This window comes from Cataglyphis hispanica, chromosome 22, assembly GCF_021464435.1.
Source record: "Cataglyphis hispanica isolate Lineage 1 chromosome 22, ULB_Chis1_1.0, whole genome shotgun sequence".
NCBI classification, from domain to species: Eukaryota; Metazoa; Arthropoda; class Insecta; order Hymenoptera; family Formicidae; genus Cataglyphis; species Cataglyphis hispanica.
Window position 1 is genome coordinate 2,658,180 of NC_065975.1, and position 20,642 is coordinate 2,678,821.

At 29.4% G+C, this 20,642-nt stretch overlaps 5 protein-coding genes and 1 pseudogene across 8 annotated transcripts; 4 read left to right on the forward strand and 2 right to left on the reverse strand.

Moving 5' to 3' along the window:
• Positions 1-10: 10 nt before the first annotated feature.
• On the forward strand, positions 11-1,010 carry LOC126857714 (uncharacterized; annotated as a pseudogene).
• Positions 1,011-1,030: 20 nt separating this feature from the next.
• On the forward strand, positions 1,031-3,755 carry LOC126857712 (mitochondrial dicarboxylate carrier). Its single transcript, XM_050607395.1, has 8 exons — positions 1,031-1,154; positions 1,237-1,391; positions 1,682-1,837; positions 1,937-2,103; positions 2,185-2,392; positions 2,473-2,553; positions 2,630-2,686; positions 2,777-3,755. The coding sequence occupies exons 2-8, from the start codon at positions 1,296-1,298 to the stop codon at positions 2,891-2,893; spliced, it is 882 nt and encodes a 293-aa protein (XP_050463352.1). The 5' UTR covers positions 1,031-1,154; positions 1,237-1,295; the 3' UTR covers positions 2,894-3,755.
• LOC126857710 (uncharacterized) lies at positions 2,787-6,719 on the reverse strand. Of its 3 annotated transcripts, XM_050607387.1 has the most exons (10): positions 6,318-6,719; positions 6,066-6,136; positions 5,824-5,960; positions 5,643-5,745; positions 5,441-5,508; positions 5,059-5,369; positions 4,720-4,973; positions 4,488-4,607; positions 4,088-4,275; positions 2,787-2,873 (listed from the first exon to the last, which is right to left on the reverse strand). In XM_050607387.1, exons 1-10 carry the CDS (start codon positions 6,384-6,386, stop codon positions 2,863-2,865), a joined length of 1,332 nt encoding a protein of 443 aa, XP_050463344.1. In that variant the 5' UTR covers positions 6,387-6,719; the 3' UTR covers positions 2,787-2,862. The 3 variants fall into 3 exon arrangements, with proteins under 3 accessions (XP_050463344.1, XP_050463343.1, XP_050463342.1); XM_050607386.1 differs by lacking the exon at positions 2,787-2,873 and having other exon boundaries at positions 3,031-4,275; positions 5,059-5,342; XM_050607385.1 differs by lacking the exon at positions 2,787-2,873 and having other exon boundaries at positions 3,031-4,275.
• A 400-nt stretch (positions 6,720-7,119) lies between these two features.
• On the forward strand, positions 7,120-13,869 carry LOC126857664 (cullin-1). Of its 2 annotated transcripts, none has more exons than XM_050607310.1 (13): positions 7,120-7,420; positions 8,129-8,346; positions 8,468-8,630; positions 8,703-8,921; positions 8,992-9,246; positions 9,348-9,641; positions 9,737-10,000; positions 10,074-10,253; positions 10,402-10,566; positions 10,692-10,931; positions 11,004-11,107; positions 11,183-11,402; positions 11,601-13,869. In XM_050607310.1, exons 2-13 carry the CDS (start codon positions 8,186-8,188, stop codon positions 11,679-11,681), a joined length of 2,346 nt encoding a protein of 781 aa, XP_050463267.1. In that variant the 5' UTR covers positions 7,120-7,420; positions 8,129-8,185; the 3' UTR covers positions 11,682-13,869. The 2 variants fall into 2 exon arrangements, with proteins under 2 accessions (XP_050463267.1, XP_050463268.1); XM_050607311.1 differs by having other exon boundaries at positions 10,417-10,566.
• A 140-nt stretch (positions 13,870-14,009) lies between these two features.
• LOC126857675 (testis-expressed protein 9) lies at positions 14,010-16,005 on the reverse strand. Its single transcript, XM_050607327.1, has 5 exons — positions 15,321-16,005; positions 15,009-15,182; positions 14,795-14,929; positions 14,545-14,679; positions 14,010-14,466 (listed from the first exon to the last, which is right to left on the reverse strand). The coding sequence occupies exons 1-5, from the start codon at positions 15,762-15,764 to the stop codon at positions 14,392-14,394; spliced, it is 963 nt and encodes a 320-aa protein (XP_050463284.1). The 5' UTR covers positions 15,765-16,005; the 3' UTR covers positions 14,010-14,391.
• Positions 16,006-16,492: 487 nt separating this feature from the next.
• LOC126857666 (NAD-dependent protein deacetylase sirtuin-7) lies at positions 16,493-19,958 on the forward strand. Its single transcript, XM_050607313.1, has 4 exons — positions 16,493-16,639; positions 16,799-16,896; positions 17,197-17,412; positions 17,775-19,958. Exons 1-4 carry the CDS (start codon positions 16,541-16,543, stop codon positions 18,940-18,942), a joined length of 1,581 nt encoding a protein of 526 aa, XP_050463270.1. The 5' UTR covers positions 16,493-16,540; the 3' UTR covers positions 18,943-19,958.
• Positions 19,959-20,642: the final 684 nt, after the last annotated feature.

The following is a 20,642-nucleotide window of genomic DNA, read 5'->3' on the forward strand; positions in this document are numbered from 1 at the left end:
CGACGAGCACATGTTCCATTTCTTTTATGGATATCTGCCCTATTGGGGACTCGCAATTGCATTAACGGGAGGTGGTATTACACGTGGCCATCAGCTGATCGTGCGCGATGCCCCGCTCCGCTTTTCCAGAACGTCTTACGTCAGTCGAGTTCCAGCCGTTGTCAGGGGCAGAGTATGCCAGACGTCGCCGTCGGCAGCAATATCAACGATTATCGTATGAAGAAACAGTGAGTACGTCTTGCGTTAATATTTCTCATAAATTTTCATTAAACTTTTTTATACTTGTTTGATAGTCGATCCGTCATATATAAAAAAAAACATAAAACTCTGCAATTTTCAAAGATTACTAATTGTCAATAATATATAATATATATTATATATATATATTAATTTAAAAAACACTCGGACAATATGTGCCTGATTAATAACGAGCAGTTTTAATATACGCATATTTAAAATAATCTGTATCAATTTTATAACAATTATTAATACATAGTCAAGTGAAATCTCCAACGATTTTGAACTCGTCCTTTTTTCTTTTTTTTTTTTTTTCTTAAACGTTCTAAAGTAAAAAGATTTTGTAAATAGCAAGCGAGAGAGCTAAATCTGAAACCTGATTTATATTCCTAAAGTTGTTCTCTCTCTCTCTCGCTAAATATGCGTACGAGTCGCGTGTGTGTTTGCTTGGACGAATCGGTATTCCCGTTATCGCAAAGATGTTACATATCGTGTGGATTTTAATTTTAGCACCGCTCATCTAATCGTTTTGGCCTTTCCATCTAATATGAAGATATCGAAAAATTCATGGATTTTATACAGCAGTTTTTGCAAGGAAAAAATATAAACATTTTCCAATATTTAATATTTGTTGTATGATCGGTTGTATTGTAGAGAAAATTCATTTATTCTTCAAATTATTAGGTGTTTTTGTGTGTATTTGTTTTTTGAAAAAGTGTATAAAGCTTTCATTTATTATATTTATATTCTTTCTATTTTATACCATTAACGTTTTATTATTATAATTTTTTAGATTTACTTTTTTTATTATAAACTATTATTTTAATGCTGCACATATACAATGGAGAGAGAGACTGCCATTCCTATATGATGAATAAACTATATTAATGCTTTATTCTATTGGTATCAAAGAAAAGGTAAGTTAAATTAATATTATACATTTTTTAAATAGAAATCTTTATGTATATACTTTAATCAGTTTTTTCTCTGTTTATGCAGTGCTATAAATATGTTCCTAGTAGCTGCTTAATTTAACAAGTTAAAAAGATAAATAAACAATGGCTGATAAAAGTAAGAAATTATCACGTTGGTACTTTGGTGGTGTTTCTTCTGCAGCTGCTGCATGTGTGACTCATCCTTTGGATTTACTAAAGGTTTTATTTACATTTTTCTTAACTCAGTTTATTTTTTAAACTATTTTTTAATTGTCAATAAGAATGATCTATTAATAGATATAATATATAAATCATATCATTAAATTTATGCTAATCAATATTTAAATATCAACATTTTATATAATAAGAAATTATTTTTATTTCTCATTATTTTTCTCTCAAGTTATTAATAAATGTAAATTCTTATTAAATATAGGTACAGAAGCATGTTAAAGAAATTTTTTAATTAACACCAAATGATTACATATATATATAATCTTAATTTCCAGGTCCATTTGCAAACTCAGCAGGAAGGCAAAATATCCATAGTACGTTCGACTGTTGGAATAATTAGAAAACAGGGAATATTAGCTTTATACAATGGACTCAGTGCTTCCTTACTTCGCCAACTTACTTATTCTACAATAAGATTTGGTGCTTATGAGGTAAATACATGAAGAAACATACATACATTATCTGTATGTACATAAATGGCATTTTTTTCTTAATTTATTATACACAGGTTATATTGTTAAATATAATAGGTTGGCAAACAAACGTTTGAAACACCTGATCATCCATTACCTTTTTACCAAAAGCTTTTATTGGCTGGAGTTTCCGGTGCTACAGGCGGTGTTTTTGGGACTCCCGGCGATGTGATTAATGTACGCATGCAGAATGATATCAAATTAGCACCAGAATTAAGAAGAAAGTAAGAACTATAATATTATTATATGTACTTATTATACTTTGATTGTGTCACACTTATTAATTATATATCTTTATTGCACAGTTATAAACATGCTTTGGATGGATTGTTTCGTGTAATTCAACAAGAGGGTGTTCGACAATTGTTTAGCGGATGTTCGACCGCGACTATGAGAGCAGCGCTGATGACTATCGGTCAATTGAGTTTTTACGATCAGATTAAAACAACGTTGTTACAGACTGGCTATTTTCGGGATAATCCTTCAACGCACGTTTTATCCAGTGTAGCGGCTGTAAGTGTTTATTGAATGAAAAAAATTTAAAATTCATCTTGTAGCTAATCTGATATTGATCTTTTATGCTAAATACAAAGGGCGCTATTGCAACAACACTAACACAACCTTTAGATGTTTTAAAAACACGAGCAATGAACGCTAAGCCTGGAGAATTTAAAGTAAGTATATGTATTCAAATAATTAATACAGTTTACGAAATACACAACTTATACTTTACATTTATTTTCTATATAGAATCTAATGGAACTTTTCTTATATACTGCCAAACTTGGGCCACTGGCTTTCTTTAAAGTAAGTATCATTAAAGGAATTTTCTTTCAACATTTAAAAAATAATTATAAGCATAAAATTTTTTCAATGAATAATTCTTTTTTACTCTAGGGCTATGTACCTGCATTTGTTCGATTAGCACCGCAAACCATTCTCACATTTGTATTCCTTGAACAACTTCGATATAATTTTGGATTCTATCCACCATCTGTAAAACTGACATTGTAAATCTGATTGGTTTTGACAAGTGGAACATAATTAGATATTGAAATTAATTCTTTACAATATGTTGTACACAAACTGACAGATGTCAAATCTTCCTACAAATTTGAACAGACGATTATTTGAACACAAAACAAAATATGTACAGCAAATTGATTTGTTTAATTCGCATATAATTTAATCATTAAGTTTTAATTAATTAGGCATAGGTTTGTTCTCAGAGATAAAAATTTTAATCGCACATTATCTTCCAGTAAATACATTCCTTATATTATGTGATGCATATACATATATACAAACATATATGTATATAACAGTACAAATTTATGCATATATATTTAGTTATATCAGCTTTTTTTACACGCACAGTGATTTTATTAGTACAAAGAACAAAAAATATAATTTACTAATTAAAAATCTTTTTGTATTTTTTTTCTTTTTTATTGAGGCTACCCACATTTGAAAGTTATTGCATATTATGCATCTACAACAAGCGGAATTACCAATGAAATGTATAGTACAATTTACAAAAGAGCTTTAGATAAAAATATATAAAGAAACGTATACAAAAAAATCTTTTTTAATTGCTAAAACATAATATGTATTAAATTATATTATTTATGCAGCATATATAATTTGCTAATAAAAATATAAAATATTTTTATGATAAAAAAGATATACATCGCAGTTAATTTTTTTATCTATTTATATGCTCATGGTAATGAAAATGTAGAACATATTTTCTATGAATATTTTAATAATCCTGAGTGAGTCATATAATTATCACTTTTATTCAAAGAATTAATGTATGAATGTAATAAAAATTGTAAAATTATAAAATGGAAATAAATATATAAATGTATTTATATATTTTTGTACGTATATCCATGCTTATATCGCAAAATGTTTTCTATCTAGAGACATTTATGTCATATATTATTAAAATTATTTATGAAATAGGTAGTATAATTTGTTTTGGTACAGTAAGGTTTATATATGTTTTTTTTGGATCTTTTGAGAAAAATCGTTTTGCATAAAGATCATAATCAATTGCACATAAGGAAAATGCTAAAGTTTCCAATTTTTCACTCAACAATAAATTTATAACACCTGATGGTATCCCAGATACTGAAAATATGTCACAATATTGTGCTAGATCATAAGAATTTTTTCCATCGCATATCACGATAACAGAATTACCAGCAATTAAAATTTGTGTCAATTGATCATATAAAACAGTTTCATCTTTTTCCTTTAAAATGAAAACGCCTCTTGGCTTATGAAATTTTGTTGTTTCTGATCTTCTGTTTTTAGAACAAAGTAACGATGTTTCATAAATACATGAAAATTTTATCCATTTTTTTATTCTATCTGCTAATAAAAATTTACTGAAAAACAAGAAAAAATCAATTATTAAGAATATATAAAATCAAAAACAAAATTATTATTAAGAAAACGAAAATTTTTAATTTACGATCTAACATAAAACATAACATATATAAAAACATTTAAACATATAAAATATGTTAATTATATATGTTATTCATAAAATTATATATAACATATAATTTTAACATATGTGTAACAATATTTAACATACCCAGTGTTTTCTAACGTGTATGCAATCTTAAGTAAACTTTGGTTTCTAGAAAATGCAGATTTGGTACTCCAAATTTTAAATCCTTCTTCAGCTGAATCAATACATCTTTCAATGTCGCAACTATGACACAATAAGTTAATTAATTATAAGTTTTATATGTAAATTTTATTAAATCTTTCAAAAGTTTAAGAATTTCAATTACAAATAAGACAAAGAAAATATGTATTCATACCTTGTTGCATGTGCCCACAGAGTTTCATTATATATCCAATATGTGTTTTCCACAGGTTGTTGCCACTTATTATAATAAAAAAAATAATGAGTTGGAATTTCGTTTTTCTTCGGTTTTATCATATTATTATCAAGATTAAAATTTTGTTGTTTGTACGATAGTGTGTCCAATGTTTTGTTGAATATTTTTACATAAGGTAAAAGTGCAATACCATCATGCAAATCCATGTGTGTATTTATGAATAAAACTTCTTTCTAAATTATTAAAAACAGAAATATTAATAAATCTTTAAAAAATCTCCATAATAATTGTGTGTATACTATAATTTATATAATATACATTTAAGGATGTTGCTAAATTCTTTGCAGCTATAATGTCTTCTGACCATATGGATACTATATTCATCTTGTGATGTACATTCGCTGTAAGTAACTCTTTTCTTGATCGAAATACATAAATGGGAAAAGTTAAATTCTTAAAATATTCTTGGACAAGCCATAAAAACTTTTGTTTTATAAACTCTTGGACCCAAATTTTATGTAAATAAGGGAAACATCCTTTGTCGGTAGTTTGAGAGTAGATAATTCTCAAACAGCGAATAACTGCATACAAATCTGAATCTTCTAAAAGTATCATTTCATTGGACTGATCTGTACAAATTTTAAAAGTCTTGATTACAAAAGAACACATTCTTATTACATCATTAATACATTTCTCTTACCTGTTAAATGGAAAGGTTTACATTTCAATTGCTCATATTGAATTGTTCCATTCAATGTATAATTTTTGCTAAAATAATATTAATGTAGAAATAATTAATATTTATAAAATTGATAATTATATTAATTTTATAAAGATAAGAAATATATAAACATTAATTAATGTTTAACATATACAATATATTTTTAATTTTAAATAATTACAGAATAGCATCTTCCAAAAATAATTCTATTTCTGTGTCTCCACATATATGCACAAGAGTAAGCATTACTGACAAAATTTCATCATCTCTAGTATATTCTTCCTCTAGAAAACAATAAAAATTTAAAATAAAAGAATTTAATATAAATATATTTTTATAATTGTAATTGTAATATTATGTACCAAATTGACTGTGAAGCATAAATTTCGCACCAAAATTAGTTAAATATTCAATAATAGTGGTAACTATGTCTACATGTCTACATACAGATTGGAAAAGAGACAGATTGTTTTTTATTACAAATGCTGTTTCAATGAATCTGCAAAAAAATATATTTAAAAAAAATAGATGCAACTTTTTTACATACTTTTTATCATACTATTCTATTTTAAATTTTCTATTTTAAATTTAAACATTTATTTACCTCTCTGAGATGTCATTAACATCTTTAAACTTTATTGCTTTAGATAAACTGGATATTTTTGCTAATGCCTCCTAAAAATATATATAAAAAAATAGTATTACATATTTTTTATGGAAGATATAAATTAAAATATATTTTTTTCCCCAATACATAATTAATATATATTAAATTTCATAATTCATAAATATATATAGTACTTTATTTATGTATATGTATGCGAATACATACATATGTTTTTATATTTATACTCACTTCTCTCTTACATTCATTATATTGCAAATTGTAATAATATTTATCTATAGCTTCTAGTCGTTGGCACATAATTATTAACTTATGTGTATATTTTCTATATTCTCAAAAAAATATATATCTGCAATTTGTTTGTATATTAGCTTTGCACAGTAATAAAAACTAGAAGACAAACTTCACGCTTGTGGAAAAAGATTTTAATTTAAAACAGCACAGAAATCGGTAATTATGGAAGGCACTCTTCGTGTAGCTTATCTTTATTTTCACAGTATTATTGATAACGGATAACTAAAAAGCGATAAACAGCGTAATAAAAACATAAGATAAAAAACATCATGTGCTTCCAGTTTCCATTATGCATCGAGTTCGATATAAACTGGAATGCAAGATGCAACGCAAGAGGAATTAGGTTCATATTTTATATTCTTGTTTCTGGAATAGTTTGTTCCGTTTGACGTCACAAAATTTTCATATCGTTTGATTGACCAATCAGATACATATACATAAATATATATTTTACAAAAAAAAATTCACAACTATTTCCAATTTTATTTTTTTTTTGTTTAAATTTATAAATAAAATCAAAACATCTTTGGAAAATTATATACCCACTGTCAATTTTATCGCTAATGAAAAATATTTTTAATTCAAATAATGTAATGCAAAAAAAGACCGATCCATTCAGAGATAAGCTATATATAATGTAATTTTTAGTAACTTTTAGTAATTTTTAGTAACTTACGAGCCCACGTGCGATCTAGCGCGAAAAAACGTGCCGCGGGGTAAAGTGACGTATCACGGTTGGCGATGCTGCGACCTAACCTGTCAGAAACGTAGTGGCTGATGCGCGGGCGCGGGGGAGGTTTTTGGGTACGTACGTTGGTTTCGTTCGGTTACTCGTGCGATTTCGCTGTGCTCCTCGTTGCACGGGGGACGCGGAGTTAACGAGCGAACAGCTCTGAATTGTGAGTTTCTTTCGGGGAAGAGCGTAACATCAACATTGTACGTCCGACGTTCGTGGAACAGAGCTGACTCAGCAACGCATTTTCACACGAGAATCGTCCTTCAACCGTTGTTGCCTGTTATGTGGTGGTGAACGTCGATAGGTGAGTTGGACACTTTTCTTTGCTCGCGATCTATGGTGCTTTTTCATCTTTGATGCTTTCGCTCGTCACGTGAAAAAAAATATGATGTTCAAAAAAAGAGAGAGAGGGAGAGGGAGAGAGAGCGCGAAAAAGAACGCGAGTTGTTCGTTTCTGCTCCGATATTTCTCTCTCGCTCTATCTCTCTCTCTCTCTCTCTCCCTTTCCCTCCCTCTCCCTCTCTCTTCATTCCTGCCTCTCTGTTTCTCTCCTGACGAACGAGTCGCGTATCGCACGATGTAACGGAATTCCCAATTCGACTAACCTTTCTCTTTCATATATTCCTCGCTTCTCGTGAATGCAAATTTTGGAGTCATTTCGGTAAAATCTGATGACTTGGAATACAACATTGTTCAATTATGCAGTTTTCTGTTATTGAGATTTCAAGTTAGAAAATATTCTGAACAGCTAGTGGATAATATAAGATATATTCAATGAATTGTTCTGTACTTTAAGTATTTAATAGACATTAAGTATTTAATAAACATAGAAGCATTGTATAGATTTTCTTCGGTTAATTTATATTTTATTGTATATTTTATTATAACAAACTGTACTTTGCATTTATATTTTATTATTATTAAAAATTATATTTTGCATTACGCTAAACATATATGTATAAATGACTAGATCTCATTGCGATAAGTGTTAATGTTATATTTATCTGTACAGAAATTGTAGTCGCACCTAATAACAGTGACGCTCACTCGACAAGCATACAGGAACAGAATGTCAGGGCATAGAGGTGGGGGGGCTGGAAGCCATCAAGGTGGCCCTCCGGGCCTCAAGCAGATTGATTTGGATCAAATCTGGGGAGACTTACGCGAGGGCATAGAACAAGTTTATAACAGACAATGTATGTCAAAACCGAGATACATAGAATTGTACACGTATCCTTTGTATTAAAGATGTTTCTTCCTATTCTTATTTTTTTGCTTTTTCTATAAATTCTAATCTTTAAATCTTTAAATCTTCGTGGTATTTTCCTGCTATATTGTAAAATTTCTACAGACATGTATATAATTATTGCACAAGCGTTCATCAACAATTCACTAGGACATCGAGCAAGAGTAAAAAGGGACAAATTCAACAAGGAGGTGCACAATTAGTAGGATTGGAATTATACAAACGTTTGCGTGAATTTCTTAGGAATTATCTCATTAGTTTACTCAAAGTAAATATACATATAATAAATATCATGCTTATTATGAAAGCATAATATTTATGCATATAATTTCTTGCACAGCATGGCATTGATTTGATGGACGAGGATGTGCTGCAGTTCTACACAAGACAATGGGAGGAATATCAGTTCAGCAGTAAAGTGTTAAATGGCGTATGTGCATATCTCAATCGTCATTGGGTACGCAGAGAGTGCGAGGAGGGTCGCAAAGGAATTTATGAAATTTATCAGTTGGCCTTGGTTACCTGGCGAGATAATTTATTTAGGCATTTAAATAAACAAGTAAATAATCTTTATCTCAATATCATATTTTATCTGGTCTGTCAAGTATAATCTGTGTAATCGTTCTCAGGTTACTAATGCAGTGCTTAAATTAATCGAACGAGAACGTAACGGTGAAACAATAAATACCCGATTAGTCAGTGGCGTCATTAATTGTTATGTAGAATTGGGTTTAAATGAAGAAGACCCAGGTACTAAAGGACAAAATTTAACAGTATATAAAGAATCTTTTGAGAATATCTTCCTTGAAGATACCGAACGATTCTATAATCGTGAAAGTTCCGAATTTCTTAGACAAAATCCTGTAACAGAATATATGAAAAAAGTAAGTTAAAAAAAATAAATATATATATATATATATATCAAATATACGAGAACGTGTTTTATATGTTATATGTATATATTTTATTTTGTGTGTGCGTGTAGGCGGAACAAAGATTATTAGAAGAACAAAAGCGAGTACGCGTTTATCTGCATCAGACGACTCACGAGCGATTGGCGAAAACATGTGAAAGAGTACTTATCGAAAAACATCTGGACATATTTCATTCCGAATTCCAGAATCTATTGGATGCTGATAAGAATACAGATTTGGGCAGAATGTATCAGCTAGTAGCGAGAATACCTAATGGCCTCGGAGAGTTAAGAAATCTTTTAGAAAGCCACATAGCTAATCAGGGACTTGCAGCTATAGATAAATGCGGTGATTCCGCGGCTAATGTATGCACAATTTTAAAATAATTGCGTTGTATATGCAAATGTATAATAATACATCGTCAAGAGATCGGATATCGACAACTTGTTTTAACTTGTAGGATCCAAAAATTTATGTTAACACGATCTTGGAGGTGCACAAAAAGTATAATGCCTTAGTGCTAGTTGCATTTAACAATGATAGCGGTTTTGTTGCGGCTTTGGATAAGGCTTGTGGACGGTTTATCAATAGCAACTCTGTTACAAGGGCAGCCAATAGCAGCAGTAAGTCACCCGAATTATTAGCTAAATACTGCGATTTGTTGCTGAAAAAGAGCAGTAAAAATCCGGAAGAAGCAGAGCTCGAAGATACTCTTAATCAAGTTGTAAGTTTTTCTTTTTTTTTTTCTTGAATGTTTTATGAAAAAATTATTCCAATTGCAGTCTCTTTCTTTATAGATGGTAGTATTTAAATACATTGAAGATAAAGATGTATTCCAAAAGTTTTACAGTAAGATGTTAGCGAAACGATTAGTGCAACACATGTCTGCTAGCGATGACGCAGAGGCTTCTATGATCTCTAAATTGAAGCAAGCTTGTGGATTTGAGTATACTTCAAAGTTGCAACGTATGTTCCAGGTAGGATAATGTATTATTAAACTATATGTAGAGAATGCACTTTATTCAATTTATTTATAATAGATTTATCAGATGTGTGTGTGTGTGTGTGTGTGTGTGTGTATGTGTGTGTGTAATTTATTTTATTATTAAAAGTTACTGGAAACAGTGCGATTATTCGCAGGATATTGGTGTATCAAAGGATCTAAACGAACAGTTCAGAAGACATTTGACAAATTCTGCTGAACCTTTGGATATAGATTTCAGTATACAAGTTTTATCCTCTGGTTCATGGCCATTCCAGCAGTCCTTTACATTTTCTTTGCCAACAGAGGTAGAGTATTTATATATATATATATATATATATATATATATATATATATATATATATATATATATAATTCTGTAATTTTTTTTTTTTTTTAATATTAATTGATTATTTGAAAATTTAATTTGCAGTTAGAGAGATCTGTGCATAGATTCACTACTTTCTATAGTTCACAACATAGTGGCAGAAAGTTAAATTGGTTGTATAATATGTCTAAAGGAGAACTACATACAAATTGTTTCAAGAATAGGTATACATTGCAAGCATCGACTTTTCAAATGGCAGTTTTATTAGCATACAATGGATCTACATCATGGACAATACAACAATTGCAATATGCAACTCAAATAAAAATGGATTTTTTATTACAGGTAATATAGCATAATAGTAGAAGTAATATAACAACATAGCAATACAATAATACTAAAATTTTCTTTATACAGGTTGTTCAAATACTTTTGAAAGCTAAGCTTCTAACTGCTGTTAGTGATGATGTAGCTGAACTGACTCCATCGTCGACGGTAGAACTTTTTACAGGATACAAGAAGTATATACCGTTTATATCTATTATTGCCTATATATATATATTTGATTTCAAACTATTTTATTATTTTTTTAACAGTAAAAAACTAAGGGTAAATATTAATATACCTATGAAGACGGAATTAAAGGTTGAACAAGAAACTACACACAAACACATAGAAGAAGATAGGAAACTTCTAATCCAGGCAGCAATTGTTAGAATTATGAAAATGCGAAAAGTATTGAAGCATCAACAGTTGGTAGCAGAAGTATTGAACCAATTAAGTTCTAGATTCAAACCAAGAGTACATGTCATCAAGGTGAGTGAGATATTTGTTTGTCTATTTAAAAAATTTTTCAATATTATATTATTTTATATTATTTTATATCTGTTCAATATTATATTATTTTTGTGATGAAAAGTTTTTTATGTGCACGATTATTTTCTTGATTCGAACGGATGTATCATAATTGTATGATTATATTTCAAAATGTTTCAATTCTATTTATTTTTTCAGAAATGTATAGATATTTTAATTGAAAAAGAATATTTGGAACGCACAGAAGGTCAAAAAGATACTTATAGCTATCTGGCATGATCAGTCGATCTAGGACAACGATACAGCAGCAGCCATATACATAAAACAAAAATAAACTTATATTCATTATCATTGCTATATACGTATCAGAATATTTATTTAAGTCTCTAATGTAATTGTCCATATTTTTATTCTGTACATGGATGCCTTTGTACCGTATTGTCCTTCTCTGGTCGCATTTAGGAGAAGCTCTGGCTTTTTATATATCTTTCAAAAGATATATGTAATGCAATGTAACCTAAAAAAAAAAAGAGACGATAAAATTATTTCATAATTATCATAGTCAATGTGCTAGGTGTGTTACTGTCTGTGCTATTTTCTATAAATATAAAACAGAGTGTATTACTTGGCCATAGTATCACAGAAAACACAAAATATAAGAAATAATCTACTATACAAAGTATTATAGCATGATAATGTGCATAAAAAAAATGTGCATTTTTATTACATTGCCATTAATATTTTTCGGTTTTGCAATCGCGAGAATATTAAAGAGTAATCTATTTTCCATAAAATAAGAAATATTACAAAAATGGGAAAAATAAAATATACATGCTATTACATCTCTCTATAAAAAGATCATTGTAAATTATAATATTGGTTATACAAAAAAAATAAATGCAATAAAATATAATAAAACAAATTATAAAACATTTTCGCGAGCACATAGATAGTAATGCATTTTAGTAAAAAAAAAGTCCAATTTTTAGATATATTTAAGACCAGAAAATTTTATATCAATATGTGGATGCAAAATATCATTACAATGGTAGCAACTTAATTGCTTTCGCGTATAACGTAATTTCGAAGTTGAATTTCCAAGTTGAATCCTAGATAAAATATCTGAAATTACAAAGATAAAAAGTTATAACATGATTTCCTATTGAAAATTGAACGCTAACATTAATTTGTATTATAATTAGTGTGACTGAGATCAAAATTGATATCTTACAAAATTATACTTAAGAGTATAATGCAAAATGTCTAGAGGTAGTGACCTCAATTATCCTTAGGCTAAAACAGGGTTTGAGGATCAACATGCTGATTCTTAACTTATTAATGATCAATCTCAAATAAATTTCTTTAAATTTTTGTAAAATTTTTATTACTGTAGTAGAGAGAGAAATGTTTAGTATTTACAGTGCAATATGGAAATGAGTATCTGTGGTGAATAAAGTGATTTGAAAAGAAACAGAGAAAATAACAGCTACAAAATAACGCTTATATGAATTTCAACTTCAGTGCTCTCAACAGGAAGAATTATACATCCTGTGAAACTCTAAACGTTTGAAAGTTATAATTGTTTCAAGATTGAATTTTGAAACTCAATAAATATAAAAATGAACGAAAGAGAGAGAGAAAAATGTTTAGAACATTTTAAATATCTGCATATATGTATCACGATCCCTAGGTATTCAGATATTAATAATATTTTCCTCGTGACATATTGTCCATGATAAAAAAAAAGGCTGAAAAGCGAGGGAGAAATAAATTGAGAATTATTGTAATTAAATCATATTAACATACTTGCCTGCATGGCGAACAACTACATACATATTTAGATACAGGAAACATTAACTTAATGTATTTTATTAAATAAAGAGTGTATTGCGAATTTTTTCAAATTACAAAAGCATAAATGTAATGTTATATTCAAGTTAAGTTGTGTGCAGAAATGGATACTGACTTTTACTATAGTCCTTATCCATATACTTGTGATATTCGCTATTATTTAATATCTCTATGTAAACGAGCAATTGTTTACGACGAATTATTTGCGAAAATAATTTTGATTGCGCTTTTGTAAGTTTTAGACATGTACTACAACGGTATACATCATCTTAGGCTAAGAATTAGAATCCTCCATTGCAGAACGAATGCTCGTGTATTATTCAGCGAAATAACATTAATAATTTTGAGAAAAGGAGAGACGCATATTTTTAAATTCGGTGTATAGCTCGTCGCGTGACACTTTTCGACATGTCACGATTGTAAAAGCAAATAATGAATATTTATACTCGCGTCAAAATGCGCGGCGAAAATCTGATGCTTTGAATTTTTGTACACTAAGAGTTTGTTATTGTCAGTTATTATTCCTTGCACGCGCGCGTGCACACATATATACACAAATACACACGAGTTATGTAAATAAACTGACATAAATAAACTGTAAACGAGACATTTGAAATTGTCAAAAGAAAAATTACTTGAACTCGGTATATTATAATTATAATGAAGATAAATCTTTTTTTATTGTTTTTCTTTATACTTTAGTCTGTTGTAATACTTGTACATAGGATAATCATCAAAAGTATTTACGAAATATTTTCATAGCTCGATTGTCAATTTGAATTTCTTTTTTTTTTTTGCAGCAATATTTTAAATTCTACAAAGTTTTTTTATATGCTTTTTTCAGATATATACTTTTTTATTTTGTATAATAATAAATTGGTGTGATTGCAAAGTGAAACAAAAATAAATATTCGTAAAAATGAGCACTAAATAACAATATCTTACAAATCACAAATATAAATATTTATTAAAAAGTACGAAATATCTCAAATATTGAATCTTGAATATTTGAACACACAAGCACTCTGAAAAAATGCACACTACAAAACAATGGCTACAAAAAATAAATTAATTTTATCTCTCTTTTACAAAAGATAAATCATAGCAGTCTTTCAATAAATGTTTTATATCAGAGTTGCTAAGGTTTCCACTCCAATAATTTTGCAAAGTCTTCTTCTGTTAAGCGAATTTGCCCATTTGACATTAAATACATCTGTAAAATTATAAGATTATAAAGTTGCATTACAATGCTATACAAATAGAAGAAATTAATGATTTTCAATACACATACATTTTGTTTCTTCAGATTATCTATGAGTAATATTTGCTTCTTAAATGCTTGTACTAATTCATTTCGCTGTTTTTCCAAGCTTTTTATGGCTATTCTTTTATCTTCTTGTATTTTTCTAATTGAATTCCTTAATTCCTACAAAGTAGATGATATATATATATATATATATATATATATATATATATATATATATATATTAGTATATAAAATTTTGTACACATTTATATTAGAGAGATAATCCATTAATTACCTTTTCTTCTATCTGACTACATTTTAATGCATTCTTAAGTTTCTCATTATTTTCTAGAGACCTATTTAATCTTACATCATAATTGGTCGATTCCTGACTTAATATATTTATCTGCTTTCTAAGATTTTCTACGTCCTAAAAGAAAATATTTTTGGCATAATAAATTAATAATATTATGTAATGAAAATACATATTGTAGCAAAAATATAAATACCTTTTTTAAGGCAACATTTTCATTGCTCAAAACTTGACAATTTGATATTGTATCAGAGTTTCTATTTTCTAACTTTGCGATTGTATCATTTAATGTTCCTATCTGATTATGCAATCTAACTTGGATATCATCAAGTTTCTTTTTTTGTGCTTCTAATTCTTTGGAATAATCACACTACAAACAGAATTATAAATTTATTTTTACAAGTTTCAAAACTTTTTATGGAAAAGAATATATGTTTTCTAATTTCTATGTGCTTTTCCTAAATATTATATAAAAAAATTGCATGAACCTGATAAAATACAGGATTACCTTTTTGTTATACTCAAGTTGCATCGCTTGTAGCTCTTTATACAGCATATCTATCTTGCCTTTAAACAACGTAGCAATAGCATTATTTCCCACACTGCTCAATGATTGATAGTTTGATATTGTATCAGAATCAGTAATAGCATTATTTTTCACACTATTATTCGTCTTTAGTGAAATCTCAATGTTTTTGAGGTTTTCTGATGGAATTTCAACAATTTCATTTAATGTTCTTGATTGTTTATCTGTCTTTAATGTTTCGTTTTCTGAATGTATTGTTTTTACATCTTTCGTTATGAAATTTAAGTACGATTTCGCATTGCTAAACAAACTATCGCGAGCATGTATGACAGAATCAACCTCCTTTATCATATCATGAGTCTTCTGTTGAAGCTCGCGATTCAATCTGCGAAACTCTTTTTCCTTAGTTAATAAATCATCAGACATGTTTCCAAACAATTTATATAAATTAAAGAAAATAAATTGAGACAGGTACAAAGACCAATTTGAGAGAGACTCTTCTGTCCTGATTGGTCAATCACTTCGAAATAGTTGCAACACCAGTCAAAAAACTTCAATACGAATTTTTTCTGCAAATTATAAATAAAAATCAATATAGATCACTATTATTGATGTGTCAAACTAGAAATCGATATAAAAAAATCTAAAATATTTTTATTTTTCAAAGATTTATCTCCCTCTCTTTCTCTCCCTCCCTCTCTCTCTCTCTCTCTCTCTCTCTCTCTCTCTTGTAAAATGTCAATTATCATTTTTATGCAGAATATAAGAGGAAAAATCTGTTGCAACGATGAATAAAAAATTAAGAATAGCCGCCTGATCACGTGATTATATTAAAGTTTAGAATAAGAAAGCGAGAATGACGGATATACCGCGCACCCAATATGACACAATTAGACTGTGCATGTGACATGTGACTTATAGGAGAAGAGTGGGAACAGAGGGGAAATCTTAGAATTCGATTGCAATTGAACAAGCCTTCGAAGAGATTCGTTCATCGATCACCTGTCATCTGTCATATGTCTCGCTACGATATTAAGACAAAACGGAATACTTCATCGACATTTGAAGATACCTTTCGCGAAAGACGCCGACTGATGTCGACGCTCATTCGGAAAACTGTTTTGGTGAATTGATTGAGACGCGGGACGCGGTATATCAAGTATAATAATGATACGGCACTGTGCATGTCGTTTTGATTAAAGATGGAGGAAACGGGTAACGAGAAATTCCTATCGCGAAGACGTTCCGCCGCTTTGAAGGCTTTTAAAGTCAAGGACGAGAGAGTAGCTACCTTAAAGAAGGTATGTGCGAATCAATATCGTTTTATTTAATTCCATTCACAAGATCATTCCTTACGTATTGTCCGAAGTCCGGATTCCATCGTCCGGCACATACAATGTCTCTTTCGAACGGAAATGTATCGTAAACAAATCTCGCTCAAGCGTGACACTTTGTTTTAGGTGGCAGCGATTTTACAAAAATCCGAAATAGATAGAACGGCGGAAGAAACTGGGATATTAGCCTCGTGCAGCGATGTAGTGAAAGAGGTTAATTTACGGTAATAATCTTTCCTTTTTGTAAAAATATGTGTAGTTTTTTTCAAATAATTTTTACGACTGCTTGAAGCTATCATTCATAATTTATTTTGTCTTGAAAGAAAGTGATTTGTGTAAGATTTCTAGAGAGTTTATCTCTTTATTATATTTATTCTTTTTAGGAATTTTTATACTTTGAATATATCTTTTATGTGTAACAAAACATTTAACAATATAATATCTATAAAAACATATTTAGATAGTAACGTGATATTTAAAAATTTTTTAAAGCATTATTCATAACACATACATATTGTTTGTAGACAAGAAAAACGAGATAAAATAAAAGCAAGATTAGAAGAAGTTGAAGATGCAGCTGAGATTTTGGACGAAAAATGTATGCGCTTGGCAGCAGCAATTAGCAGAGCAACGTCCCTTGCAGTATATACTGGTGCTGGCATTAGTACAGCAGCATCTATTCCAGATTATAGAGGAACTAATGGAGTTTGGACTCGTATGCAACAAGGGAAGGACATTGGGTAGGGATCATCTTAATTAAAACTTAATATAAGACATCAGTTATTTTTTTATGCTTTTTCTTATAATTAGCAAATTGCTGCATAATAAAACTTGCAAAAGGTTTCATAAATATGCTTATTTCTATAATTATAATTTATTTTATTTTTATTATATTAGTTTATATCAACTGTGTCAATTATGTACTTATATTATTATTATATTATATTATTTGCTATTTTATATTATAGATATATCTCTTTGATATTGCTGTGAATTATCAATAATAAAATAATATAACAATAATAATCATTATGATATAATAATTTTAAAGAAACTTTATATTTATTATCTATATGTCTATTATTGTTATTTATTATAACAGGAATCATGATCTGAGTCAAGCTGAACCAACATTAACACATATGGCACTTTATGCATTATACAAAGCGCGAGTTCTCAAGCACGTAGTTTCTCAAAATTGCGATGGATTACATTTGCGTAGTGGCATTCCGCGTAATCTTTTGTCCGAAGTTCATGGCAATATGTACGTGGAAGTTTGCAGGGTGTGCAAGCCACCTAAGGAATATTGGAGGCTTTTTGATGTTACTGAAAAGACTGCTCGATATCAGCACGGAACAGGAAGATTATGCCACAGATGTAATTCATTATTGCAAGATTCTATTGTTCATTTCGGTGAGAGAGGTAATCTGCCTTGGCCAATCAATTGGAGCGGAGCATCCAGAGCTGCGAAGCAAGCAGACGTTATACTATGTTTAGGTTCTAGTCTAAAAGTTCTCAAGAAATATCCATGGTTATGGCAGATGGACAGACCCGTTCAGAAAAGGGCTTCCCTGTACATTGTCAATTTGCAATGGACTCCGAAAGATGAAAATGCAGTCTTAAAAATAAACGGAAAATGCGACGAAGTGATGAAAAGAATAATGAGTCATCTCGGATTAGAGATACCGCAATACAATCGTACGAAGGATCCGATTTTCTTTCACGCTATAAAACTTCAGACTAGCGAACAGCTCACTACAACTCAACCGTGTCTCGAAGAGCCGACAATCAAGAAGGAGCCTTTGAGTCAAAGTAGCGATGAGAATGTGAAGTGTACAGTGCAGCAAACTGATGACAAAGAAGATGACTGCATATCGACGGTAACAGTAACTGATACAACTACTGCCTATCCAGCGCCTTTTTTCGCCGCGTTACCGTTCTTATCCATGGGCTTGCCATTTCCTCCTATGTACATGTATCCTCAACTGACGCCGTTATTTTATTATCCTTTCATACAAGTACCGAATGCACCGATAGAGGCGCCGAAGCCCAAGCCAGCTTGTACGTTTTGTATGGAATATGAAGGATCTCTTAGCTGTTTGTATTATCAGCGTGACGGAGATTGTCCTGCACCGACAAAGATAGAGAACGAGCAGAAGCAGGAAGAAGGTACACTGGTGATTCGCGCAGACACTCCGAGCATAGCATCTCCAAAGAATCCAGGCTGGTTTGGTAAAGGATACCGTAAAGGTATGAAAAGGAAGCGGTAGCATCTGCTCTTTATAATACAATGTTTTTTTGATCCTCGCTCTTTATCGAGATTACAATATAACCTTGTACTGTACGATATATAGTAACGTACATAAGTATTTAAAGTCGCCATATCGTAATGAAACTGCATATTTTGTAGGTTTAAAGTAATTTGATTCCAGTATTTGAAGCTTTAACAAATAGACTGAAATTTTGAAAATGAATTCTAATAACACACAAAAGCGATCTATTATTCGTATCCATTTCAGAAAGATTACTTTACTTTGTCAAAATTTATACTTCATTCATATAATAGCAGCATGCGAAAATGAGCTGCGCGTTTGGATAGGAGATAATTTTGAGAAAATATTTTATTATTATTTATCAACATACATAAAACATGTTTTATCTTTCTCATGTTGCATGAATGTTTTTATTATTAATTATTCTTTGACTGTATTTTCCATACCAATATTTTCAAAAGTTTCTCTTCCCATATTTGCAACAGTCGTAAAATAGGCTGAGATAAATGTAGAAATAGTAAAGAAGTTTTATTCAGTAGATTTATTTATAATTATAATTATAACATAAATTTAATAGTTTCAAATTTCAGGTATTCATTAGAAATCACAATGTTGTCAAGTTTTTCGTAACTTGTATAACAATAATTCCGTATCTTTATATTTATTGTTCTATCTAAAGCGTCCTTATTTGTATTAATCAAAACTGGATTGATACTTGCCTCTATCGTACACTCAATCTATATATCGAGCTCGTATACTGTAACACACGATAATTAAAAGTATGCAAATACTTTAATATTTATATATAAATATATATCTTAGGGTATATTTTATTAGACCACAGGAATATATTGCGAGCATTATCATTGTTCAACATATTTTTATATAAAATAGTTAAAAACAATCATTTCTATCATCACACATTTTAATAACTTTATATAATTTAAATTATTGCTATCGCGCATTACTCTTGTTATTTATCTAATATATTTTATAGATACATAAAAAGATAGACTCGACATATTATATATATATATATATATATATATATATATATATATATATATATATAATATTAATTATATATACTTGTCATAACATAAAAAATAAAACACAGATTTCATTTTTTCTTTTTTTCCCATTTACATAAATCAAATGTGTAATTTAATTATTAGTCTACATATGTCGAGTCTGTCTTTTTTGTGTCTTATGATTTATTTTTTAATGATTTAGCGTGCTGTTCGCCGCTATATATATATTTAAATTGATTCCTAGTTAATATCTTAGGACCAATTCGATACACTCGTACACACATGGCGTATGCATATGTGTCTGTGTGTGTGTGTGTATGAGCGTGCGTAGATATGTATTTCTGCATATTAATATATCATTTCATTATCTTAATTATTATTCCTGTTTATATGATTAATTTAATTAATCCTATGTATTGCCCAAATTATTTAAAAAAAACGTTTAATACATACAAAAAATTAATTAAGTAAAAGATAAATAATAAATCTATACTTCTCTCTCTCTTTTTAAAATACGAAATCTAGGAACACGAATAGATTTTCCATATTGTAACTTCAAAGTTCTAATAGATGACAAACAAAGAGAAATGTAAAAAAATGAAGGAAACTGAATGATAAAATTGATGCAGTACTTGAAAGCTATATTGGGCAATCGAGGATTGAACG

Excerpts from the sequence above, each read along its gene's own strand:
- LOC126857712 (XM_050607395.1), top strand. The coding sequence starts at position 1,296 with ATGGCTGATAAAAGTAAGAAATTATCACGTTGGTACTTTGGTGGTGTT. Across the intron at positions 1,392-1,681 it reads ATCCTTTGGATTTACTAAAG|GTCCATTTGCAAACTCAGCA; the intron begins GTTTTATTTACA and ends CTTAATTTCCAG. Across the intron at positions 1,838-1,936 it reads TAAGATTTGGTGCTTATGAG|GTTGGCAAACAAACGTTTGA; the intron begins GTAAATACATGA and ends TAAATATAATAG.
- LOC126857710 (XM_050607385.1), bottom strand. The coding sequence starts at position 6,386 with ATGTGCCAACGACTAGAAGCTATAGATAAATATTATTACAATTTGCAA. Across the intron at positions 6,137-6,317 it reads ATAATGAATGTAAGAGAGAA|GAGGCATTAGCAAAAATATC; the intron begins GTGAGTATAAAT and ends ATATATTTTTAG. Across the intron at positions 5,961-6,065 it reads GTTAATGACATCTCAGAGAG|ATTCATTGAAACAGCATTTG; the intron begins GTAAATAAATGT and ends ATTTTTTTGCAG.
- LOC126857664 (XM_050607310.1), top strand. The coding sequence starts at position 8,186 with ATGTCAGGGCATAGAGGTGGGGGGGCTGGAAGCCATCAAGGTGGCCCT. Across the intron at positions 8,631-8,702 it reads ATCTCATTAGTTTACTCAAA|CATGGCATTGATTTGATGGA; the intron begins GTAAATATACAT and ends TTTCTTGCACAG. Across the intron at positions 8,922-8,991 it reads TTAGGCATTTAAATAAACAA|GTTACTAATGCAGTGCTTAA; the intron begins GTAAATAATCTT and ends AATCGTTCTCAG.
- LOC126857675 (XM_050607327.1), bottom strand. The coding sequence starts at position 15,764 with ATGTCTGATGATTTATTAACTAAGGAAAAAGAGTTTCGCAGATTGAAT. Across the intron at positions 14,930-15,008 it reads AAAATGTTGCCTTAAAAAAG|GACGTAGAAAATCTTAGAAA; the intron begins GTATTTATATTT and ends ATTTTCTTTTAG. Across the intron at positions 14,467-14,544 it reads ATAATCTGAAGAAACAAAAT|ATGTATTTAATGTCAAATGG; the intron begins GTATGTGTATTG and ends ATAATTTTACAG.
- LOC126857666 (XM_050607313.1), top strand. The coding sequence starts at position 16,541 with ATGGAGGAAACGGGTAACGAGAAATTCCTATCGCGAAGACGTTCCGCC. Across the intron at positions 16,640-16,798 it reads GAGTAGCTACCTTAAAGAAG|GTGGCAGCGATTTTACAAAA; the intron begins GTATGTGCGAAT and ends ACTTTGTTTTAG. Across the intron at positions 17,413-17,774 it reads CAACAAGGGAAGGACATTGG|GAATCATGATCTGAGTCAAG; the intron begins GTAGGGATCATC and ends TTATTATAACAG.